Source organism: Propithecus coquereli, unplaced genomic scaffold (genome assembly GCF_000956105.1).
Source record: "Propithecus coquereli isolate 6110/MARCELLA unplaced genomic scaffold, Pcoq_1.0 Scaffold94, whole genome shotgun sequence".
NCBI classification, from domain to species: domain Eukaryota; kingdom Metazoa; phylum Chordata; class Mammalia; order Primates; family Indriidae; genus Propithecus; species Propithecus coquereli.
In genome coordinates, this window is record NW_012155729.1 from 545,732 (window position 1) to 555,545 (window position 9,814).

General features: G+C 49.0%; 1 protein-coding gene across 1 annotated transcript in view; it reads left to right on the forward strand.

Moving 5' to 3' along the window:
- Window positions 1-492: 492 nt before the first annotated feature.
- GTPBP4 (GTP binding protein 4) overlaps window positions 493-9,814 on the forward strand; it is a gene marked incomplete at its 3' end in the record, with an annotated part of 35,019 nt that continues 25,697 nt past the window's right edge. Inside the window, exons 1-9 of the mRNA XM_012664894.1 lie at window positions 493-565; window positions 2,925-3,095; window positions 4,534-4,637; window positions 4,717-4,853; window positions 5,844-5,944; window positions 7,152-7,244; window positions 7,741-7,932; window positions 8,012-8,077; window positions 8,773-8,973. Of these exons, the coding sequence (XP_012520348.1) occupies window positions 518-565; window positions 2,925-3,095; window positions 4,534-4,637; window positions 4,717-4,853; window positions 5,844-5,944; window positions 7,152-7,244; window positions 7,741-7,932; window positions 8,012-8,077; window positions 8,773-8,973 (1,113 nt within the window). The remainder of the gene's footprint in view (window positions 566-2,924; window positions 3,096-4,533; window positions 4,638-4,716; window positions 4,854-5,843; window positions 5,945-7,151; window positions 7,245-7,740; window positions 7,933-8,011; window positions 8,078-8,772; window positions 8,974-9,814) is intronic.

A 9,814-nucleotide genomic window follows, 5' to 3' on the forward strand; every position in this document is an offset into this window, starting at 1 on the left:
CCCCGAACCCCCGGGGCCCTCTGGCCTCTAAGTCCCCAGACCCCGGGAACCCCGAACCTCTAGACCCCCCAAGCCCCAGGGACCCTGAAACCCCAGACCCCGAAACCCAGACCGCCGGACCCCCAGACCCCGGGACCCCGGACTCGCGAACCCCGGCCCAGGCGCGCGGCTGAGGGCCCGGAACCGCGTCCAGAGACCCCCAGGGTGGCCGGTCCGGAGCCCCGCCTTTGCCCAGCGGGGATTTCGCCTCCGCGACCCCGAAGCCGCGTCCTCCCCGCGCGCCCCCGAAGCCGCGTCCTCCCCGCGCGCCCTCGACGCGCCGGACCCGCCCCCCGCGCGCCCCCAGCTTACTCGGGCTGGCCTTGGCGGCGGACCTCCGGGCCGGGCGGGGGCGCTGTGCGACGCGGCCGGCACGGCGCCCGGAAGTGACGTACCACCGGCGCCCGACGGCGGAAGTCCCGCTTGACGGCGGAAGTCCCGCCCGTCGTGCCAGAGCCCTCGTGCAACCGCAGCAAGCATGGCGCACTACAACTTCAAGAAGATTACGGTGGTGCCGTCCGCCAAGGTAGGCGGCCCGGGGGGGGCCTCGCCAACTCTCGCCTCTCGCCTTGGCGCGGTCTCCGGGGATGGTCCGGGGCTGTAACCCTGGGCTGGGCGCGGGGTCGCCTTCTGCCTGCCCGCCCTCACCGCCGGGCCCTCGTCCTGGGCGCCGCCTTTCGGGATGAGGCCTCCCAGAGAACTGGACCTCAGAGACCGGGAGTCCCAGAGACCGGGGTCCATCCCAGAGACCAGGATCCACTCCAGGGACCGGGGACCTCCGGAGACTGGAGGCCCCTGGAGACCGGGGTCCACCCCAGAGACCGGGGTCCCTCTAGAGACTGGGATCAACCCCATAGACTGGGGCCCCCAGAGACCGGGGACGTCTGGAGACTGGAGGCCTCTAGGGATCGGGATCCATCGACAGGGACCGGGGTTCCCTCGAGATCCGGGCCCCTAAAGACCAGGATCCCTTCCAGAGACCAGGCTGCACCCAGGGGCCGGGTCCACCCGACACCAGAGTCCACCAGAGCCTGGGATACACCCGAGACAGAGGCCCCCAGAGTAGGGTTCCCTGCAGGAGCGCCAGAGGGGACAGGTGTGTGGAGGGGGACCCCGACCTGCGAGGGAGGAAGGTCCCCGTGGTCGGTGACGAGCTTTCGGATTCTGGGCTCACTGTAGCCCCCTTTTCTCTCGTAATTTAACATTTCTTATTTTTTAAATCATTCTCTTTCACTATTGGGTTTGGGGACGAAGTTCTTTTCAGGCAGGGCAGGGCCAGACTAAATGTTTATAGCGTTTGTCGGTTTAGCAAGAGCGAGTCGAAAAAGCATTGGATATTAGAGCTTTTAAGAAGTCACATTTTCATGGGGGTGAACGCTGGATTCTGGTTGTAATCAAGTGAGCGAAAGCATGACCTGGCAACACGTGTTTTGCGGCGCGCACGGTGCTGCAACGTGGATGTTTTCGCATCAGCATCTCCTTTTCTTCGGGTCTCAGCGCTGGAACGAGCTTGTCAGGAACTCGTGTTTTATGTTCATAACAGAATCGTTCCACCACTTCTCTCCATCGTTTCTCGCTTCCTGACAATCATTCTGGCACATCTCTTGCTAGACTGTAGTATTTTTGAGCGTAGGAATCATGTCTTATTTGTATTTTTGGTCCTCATGCTAATTTCTCGACCGTCTCAAGTTTGTTGAAGGAATTTGCACAAAAATTGTGTTTTATCTGGACTAGAGCTGTTTGGTTCATACGAAGACCCACGCGGAGAACTTTGAAGTACATTAGCAGTACACCGTCCATCTTCTGTTCTCTGCAGTGAGGTTTGCATTTCTAGAGGACAGAGGAGTCTCCTGGTCTAAAACGTGGGTGATGGTCATACTCTGGTAAATCACAGCAGGAAAGTAGGGGATTCAGTTCATTCTAGAAGTGGCTAGGTGAAGAGTGAGTTTGCCAGGTACCATGGTTACAAAAATGCGTAAGATACAGTATCTGCCTTTTCGAAAGACAGTTTCTAGAGCGGTAAGTGGAAACACTCGTAACCACTCCAGAAACGCTACATTCGTAATGGAGGACACAGGTGGATTTGGGAGAAAGAAGAGTGTGGTTGGCTCTGTAAGAGTGTCAGGGAAACCTTATGACGTCGGTGACTTTCAGACTGTCCCCTTAAGGTTGTGTAAACTCCATCGGGTGGAGAAGTGTGCAGAGGGGATCTCCCGTGTGGGCCTCTCACAGTGCAGTACCTGGCAGACTGTGGTGACCACCTGTTCACTGCTCTCTGTCACTGGACCCTGAGGAAGGGACAGTGTCTTGTTCGTTATTTTCTCTTCAGCACCTGAGTGTTCCTGTCATCCTTTGCGGGAGTTAGCGAAAGTGTTCAAGGGAAAGTCAAGTGCTTCTGTGTGGCTAGGAACGTGGGACTGGGGGAGCCTGGGGTGGATCCTTGTCGTACAGAAGCACCAGCATTTGCGCTGGGTGGAAATTATAAACAGTGAATTTTAGTTTAACCTGTTACTTTATGTAGTTTCAGAGTCAAAGATATGCATGTTAAACTTGAAATTGAAGGACTGTTTCTTTTTCTTCAGTATTCTGATTTATGCTTAAATTGTCTGACTACTTAAGTTTCAAAGGTTCTTAGGTATTTGGAAGTAAGATGGCATCAAGAAAGTACAGGGTAAAATTTACTTTTTACCTGCAGCCATTTGGTAAGTGTTTCTTAAAGGCCGGAAACTAAAGATGAACAAAGTTGTATATAAAAGATTGAGTTAGACAAAGTAAATTTTTGTAGCTTCAAATACTGTTAGATATTAGTGTTTTAAGGTTTGGGGTAAGTGGATGAAAAGTAGACATTTTTGGTATAATTGTATCTTATTTTCTTTTTATTGCAGGACTTTATTGACCTGACGTTATCGAAGACTCAACGAAAGACTCCAACAGTTATTCATAAACATTACCAAATTCATCGAATTAGACATTTTTACATGAGAAAAGTCAAATTTACTCAACAGAATTACCATGACAGACTCTCTCAAATTCTAACAGATTTCCCCAAATTGGACGTAAGTGACTCTGGGTACTTGTGTGCTTATGTATGTTTATGCAAACATGAGCCTCCAGAGAATCAGTGTGTGGCCAGTTTGGCTTCTCATTTGACAGAAAGGGAAGGGAAGCAAACTGATGGACTTGTCAGAGGCTACTCAGTAAGTTAGTGACAAAGCGGAACAGAATGTGGGTTTCAGGATTGCTTCATATTCTTTCTGTCCCCCGCCAAGCCCCACCTAAGGAGGCCCACCACTGTCTTCTCAGGCCTTCTTGTAACCTCTCAGGGAAAGCCATGGGTCGTGAACTCCAGTGCTCGCTTGGGCCCTCTGGCAGCTCACTGGCTCGTCTGGGCCTCACCTCCTCCCTCTTTCCAACGCTTCTGTTTCCTCTGGGCTCAACCTGGGTCAGTGGCTTAGGGTCCACTGCGATCTCATTGCTTCATCATCTCATGACGGCCAGTTCGGCACTGACGGGTTTCCTTGCTGGCAAGAAGAGATCACATGGGGAGCCGTGCCTTCTGCACGGAGCCAGAAAAGCCGAGCTCCTTCTCTGCTGCGTATTGCAGTTTGTCTGTTTCTTCAGCTGTAGAAAAGCAAGAGCAGAAACTGCTTGGCAGCGCCTCTTAACAGAGTCTCGGGACGTTCCTGCGTCGGGTAACGTGGTTGCAGGGTTGTTTGAGGTTGCGAAGGGTGTGGGGATCAGCAGTGCAGTCCTAGAGCCTAAATTCACCACTGCCCCTGAAGAATAGTCCCTGAAGGTGGGCGATGGCAGAGAGAAAAGGGTTGGCTTATGTGACAGTGTTTTCTTTTATATTTAAAATAGTAATAATGACTTATGTTAAAAAATACAGTGAAAATAAAAGTCAGAAATGCTGCCAGAGGTCAGGCACTTGCCTGAGCGGAGCGAGATTAAGTTGTCGTTCACCGAGTGCTTGTTATGTGTCGGGAACCGTTCTGAGTTGCCGTGAGCACTAGGGATTTGGCAGTAGTGACAGTTCCTGTCTACATTCCAGTGGGGAAGAGAGTAGACGTGAAAATACACAATGTGTCAGATGAAAGAAGTGAAGCTGTGTAGGGGAGCAGGTATCTGTGCAGGGAGATGGCGCAGAGAGCTGGAAGGGTGAGGAATTTAAAGTCTGAGGAAGGATGGGAATGGCCAGGCGGAGGAAAGAGTTTCTGGCTGAATCCTGAGCAGTGGGGACGCAGGTGGGCTGGGGCTCTGCTACCACACGGGACAGAGGACCTCCCTACTGCCTGTGGGCACCTGCCTTCCTCTGTTGCTCGTGGCTTCTCAGGACCGGTTGGCAGGGTCTCTGGCCAGGAGAGGGGACTGGGGAAGAGAAGCTGCAGGCTTGAGGAGAGAGAAGAAGGAAGTTACTCTACAGGTGGTATTTGTAGGTGGGGGTGCAAGGCTGTTGGACCGAAACGACTGCTGTGTGTGTTTTGTTTGTTACAGGACATCCACCCGTTTTATGCCGATTTGATGAATATTCTCTACGACAAGGATCATTACAAGTTGGCTCTAGGACAAATAAATATTGCCAAAAATCTAGTGGACAAGTAAGGTATTATTTTACTATAGTATCTTTGACGTTTTTATCAAAAGTGAAAAAAAGCTTAATGTTTTTATTTTTTTCAGTGTCGCTAAAGACTACGTGCGGCTTATGAAGTACGGCGACTCCCTCTACCGCTGCAAGCAGCTGAAGCGGGCCGCCCTGGGGCGCATGTGCACCGTGATCAAGAGACAGAAGCAGAGCCTGGAGTACCTGGAACAAGGTGCTCGTCTGTCTGCGGGAGCAGTTCTCTGCGCTCTGCTAAGATGACTGGTCCTTGCTGAGGACTCACGCTGGAGATTTGCGTTCCTGTTCTGTTTCAGAGTTGACAGCGTGAAGTTGTTGTTCCTAGGCTGACCTATAAGAAATTCTAATCAGCTAGTTATTATTGAAAAAATGCCTAGCACTTATGCTTATAAATTATTGGCATGATTAAGAAAATTTATGTTTCTCCTATTTGATAGGTAAGGCATAGACAAAAGTCATGAGAAATTACTGAAAAGCATATAAAAATACAATGGCTCATAGGTTTGCCTATTGAAATTTTTATTCTTTAAAAGCTTAGTAGGACAATTTCTGAATCAGTGTAGTAGGATTTTATTGGAACAATTACTTGCCTTCTTCCTTGCATGTATTTTTACGCTACAGATGATTTTGACTCGTTTGGTTTGTTCTCCCTCCTTCTGCATCTTGCACATAATTTTTAACCAGGTTTATGATACCTGATGCTTTTTGAGTGCCATCCTACAGGTCATCGTGGTCTTTGGTAGCCAGTGGGTGCCGCTTGGGAGCTTTTTGTTGCAGATGGAGTGATTAAACAGAACAGGCCCCTGTTGTAGCTGGAAAGTCACACATGCAGGCTTCAAAGTACACTGTTCTTCAGGTGTCACCTCAGTGAGAATCATCTGGATGTGTTTTTGGCCCCACTTCTGACCTGTTGTCAAAATACCAGCTTGGATAAGGTCTAGGAATATGCTTCTTGGTATAGCCAAACATGGGAAATACTATTGCACATACCTTGTATATACCATTAGTCTCTGCAACTAATCTGTTTTTTTTTCATTAATTTATATTTTCCCCATCACTTTTGTATTACGAAAGTTGGAGTGGGGTTAATATAACCACAGGCTTGGAGTGTAACTAAGTTGAAGAGAAAATTTCAAGCAAATCTTAAACTTGGAGCTTCTTAACTTTTCAATTTAAACTTTCATAGTGCGTCAGCATTTATCCCGTTTGCCAACCATTGATCCAAACACGAGGACTCTGCTTTTGTGTGGGTACCCAAACGTTGGGAAGTCCAGCTTCATCAACAAGGTTGGTCTATTTTTGATTATAAAGCAGATGATCTGGCCGTCTTAGGTCATTCGTGGGGTTTAGGATGGGCTTGGTAGACGTGGCCCTGGGCTGCAGGACCTGACCCGTGAGCACGCCTGCCTTCCTCTCAGGGAGGATTGGCGCTTTGAACCTATATTCATATCGATCTCGCAGAACTGTTACTTCCAGTTCTTAGACATGCGAGTGCGTTTTTGTTGACGCGTGGGTGTCATGGGGGTGTTGTCAGCCTGTCCTGGTGGTGGCTGTGCCAGGGAGCTCCATGGCAGACGGCACTCGCCGAGCTGGGCCTCTTGCTGCCCTGGGGGATCTGTGGCCTCGGCCGCTGTGTCACCTTCCACGTGAGCTACGTGGTCCACATGGGGGTCAGTTACTGAGTCTTTCTTTATGTGGGTGAATTTATTAATTAGGATTCATGAGTGACATTTAGGGGACTCGGTATTTCAGTGCTTCAGGACAGTTTGGCTGAGCTCGAGGGACCAGAGAAGAGGAGAGGTGGTGTTTAAAATGTGGATTTACCGCTAGCGGCAGCTCACCTGCTGAGAAAGTTGTCTGATGTTACGGCCGACTTGGTTCCCAGAGCACTTTTGCTCTGAAGCAGATTTGTAGGTTTCATTTTATTCACAGGTTGCCAGGACGTGGGGACAAGCACAGCTCTGCGGGGTCCTCGCTGGCGTTTCTAATGCCTGTCAGCATGGAACCTCCTGCGGCCAGTGCTTTGTGGCTGGTACGGTGGCCACTGGCCCACATAGCTTTTAAAATGTAGTTTAATTAAACAAAGTGAAAGATTCACCTCCTTAGTCATGAGCCACATATCGAGAGGTTGTTAGCGGTGGGAGGCTGTAGACCCTGCCTGGACAGTGCAGACAGAGGCTTCCGTCGTCACGGCTCTGCTGGGCAGCGCGGGTGGTGGGGCAGGAGCGGGGCATGAGAGGAGGTGGTGGCCGCCTCTGGATACCGGGTCCTCGTGCACCGTCCCGCTGCCGGAGTCACGGCCCACTGGTGACAGGCCGTTCATTTATCGAAGTTGGTAACTGCTGCCTGACGCAGTTTCATGGTGTGAGGTTTCTTTTGTGTGGTTTTTTTTTAACAGAAGTTAGTCTTGTTAACATGTAGGTGCCATGTTTACACGGAGAGGAAATGAGGTGCAGGACTTGTGTGATGTGCAGGCTTGATTGCTTTGTTTAAGGTGACGAGAGCAGACGTGGACGTCCAGCCCTACGCGTTCACGACCAAGTCCCTGTTTGTTGGGCACATGGATTACAAGTATCTGCGCTGGCAGGTGAGACTCTGGTCTGTGAGCAGGACAAGCATCTCGGTGTGTTAAGGGAATTCTATTCTGATAATTTCTAAAGAACTATAGTTTCGTACATTTCATGATGTACTTTGCATAGAGTCCGCTGTGTGCAGCGTCCTCTAGGGAGGATTCTGAGGAGGGGAAAATAGATTCCCTGAAGTCACCCCTAACTTGAAATTTCTCCATCACCATAAAGGAAACTCGTGTGAGCTTTGGGGCTCTGTAAAGGCAGTTCACGTTTCCGATACAATTTAGGGGGAACCCCAGCTGCTAGTACAGGTTTCTGCATTATGTCAGCGTAAGAAAGAGTATGTACTTTTCTCTCACTGCCGTGTTAGTTTGATCATGTTCAGTTTGGGAGACCTACGTTTTATTTACAGGTCTTGTTAGGTGTGGTTTGGGTCTGTGCAAATACTTCTGGGATGTACTGGACGAGGAGTCGTGAGCGAGTATGTTTCGAGTAACGAAGTCTGGTCATTAGGTTGTCGACACTCCGGGGATTTTGGATCACCCTTTGGAGGATCGGAACACCATCGAGATGCAGGCCATCACGGCCCTGGCCCATCTCCGCGCTGCGGTCCTGTACGTGATGGATCTGTCCGAGCAGTGTGGGCATGGGCTGAAAGAGCAGCTGGAACTCTTCCAGAACATCAGACCTCTCTTCGTCAACAAGGTGAGTGTGGTGACTCATAGTTCACTTTATAGCTTGTAGCATGAAAGTAATAATTTCATTATTTTTCTTTCTTGTCCAGCCTCTTATAATTGTAGCAAACAAATGTGATGTGAAGAGAATAGCTGAACTTTCTGAAGATGATCAGGTATGTCGCCCTGGCATTTTGCGTATTTCTTACTTAGTAATTGTGAATGTCATCTCAGACAGCCAAAGTTTAGAAGAAGGAATTTTAGCAATGCTAGTCTAGTATTTAATTTTACAGTTGAGATAATAACCTCAGTGGTTTGGTGACAGGACCTTATAAAAATCTAGTTAGTGTCAAACTAAAACGCAGGTTTCTTGACTGGTACTCTATTTTTTTTTTTTTTGGTGACAGAGTCTTGCTCTGTTGCCCAGCCTGGAGTGCTGTTTTCCTTAGAGATGGCGTCTTGCTCTTGCTCTGGTTGGTCTTGAACTCCTGAGCTCAAGCAATCCTCCCGCCTCGGGCCTGTATTTCTGTGCTCGCGGGGCTCTCTGTTACTCTGATGCACTCTGGTGCTCTCCCTCCGTTAGTTCTTTGTGAAAATGTAGTGGTTTACTCACTGTTCTGACTGTTTTTGAGGAGCTTCTCGTTGGCCATCTTGCTGACTTCGCACTGTTACTCATTTGTATTTTCTTAATCACAGAAGGATATACAGAAAAATAACTTTTTAGGAGATGTCTGTTCTTCAAGAGTTATCAAAACAAGTCAGAGATGTTGAACAATTAGCATTTGCAGCCTTCATTTGCAGAGCAGAACAACTTGCTCCATAGGGAACTGGAAATAATGATGCAGCTGTAATTTCTCCTCTGTGTTTCCAGAAAATATTTATAGGTTTGCAGGCTGAAGGCTTCCCTGTGATAGAGACCAGCACGCTGACTGAGGAAGGTGTCATTAAAGTGAAAACAGAGGCTTGCGACAGGCTTTTGGCTCATCGAGTGGAAACCAAAATGAAGGGCAACAAGGTGAACGAGGTGCTGAACAGACTGCACTTGGCTGTCCCCAGCAAGAGGGACGACAAGGTGAGGCGGCCTGAGAGCGCCTGGGCCACACGGGGGCGTTGCTGGTACACATTCAGTGGGCGCCGTCCACGTGCCTTTTCCGGGGATCAGGGTCCCGTTGCCCTGTGCCCAAATGGAGTTTGTGCGTGGGCCTTGGTTTCTCGTGCGTAGTGGGGTTACGTGTGCTACATGGGGCAAAGAATTGAGAAGGGAGAAAAGAAAGCGCCTCGGAAACCTGCCCTTGCTCCGCGGAGGCCCTTGCTGCCGTCATTCAGTCCCGCTTCTTCCAGAAGTGTTTTCTGTACAGAAGCGTGGTTTTAAAATGCAGATGGAACTGTCTCGTTATTCATGTATAACTTCCACTTTGTTGGCCTCGCGAGCAGTGTGGGCACGTCTTCACACGTGTGTTTCTTCAGTGATCAGTGCGGTTGAGCAGTTTTACGTGCTCATTAGCCTTTCATTTCATCAGATGGGCTACCCTTTTCCTGTTGATTCATAATTTTTATATTAAGAAAATTGGATTCTTGTCATATGTCCTGTAAATATTATTTTTGTCGTTTTGTCACTTGCCTTTTGGGTTTTTGCATTCAACCTCAGAGAAATTACACATTTTAGAACAGTTAACATATATTAATATTTTCTGTACAGCCACTGGGTTTGCATCAGGCAGACAGAGTCCTGGCGTCCGTTCCAAATGTATTTTAAAAGCGTGTTTTTCTTCTCTGCTTTCACGTTTTTTACTTATGTAATTGGTCTGGGTATGGTTTTATATTTTTCTGGCAGACAGAGGATTTGCTTCCAGTTTTTCTTTTTCTTTTTTTTTTTTTTGAGACAGAGTCTCACTGTGTTGCCTGGGCTAGAG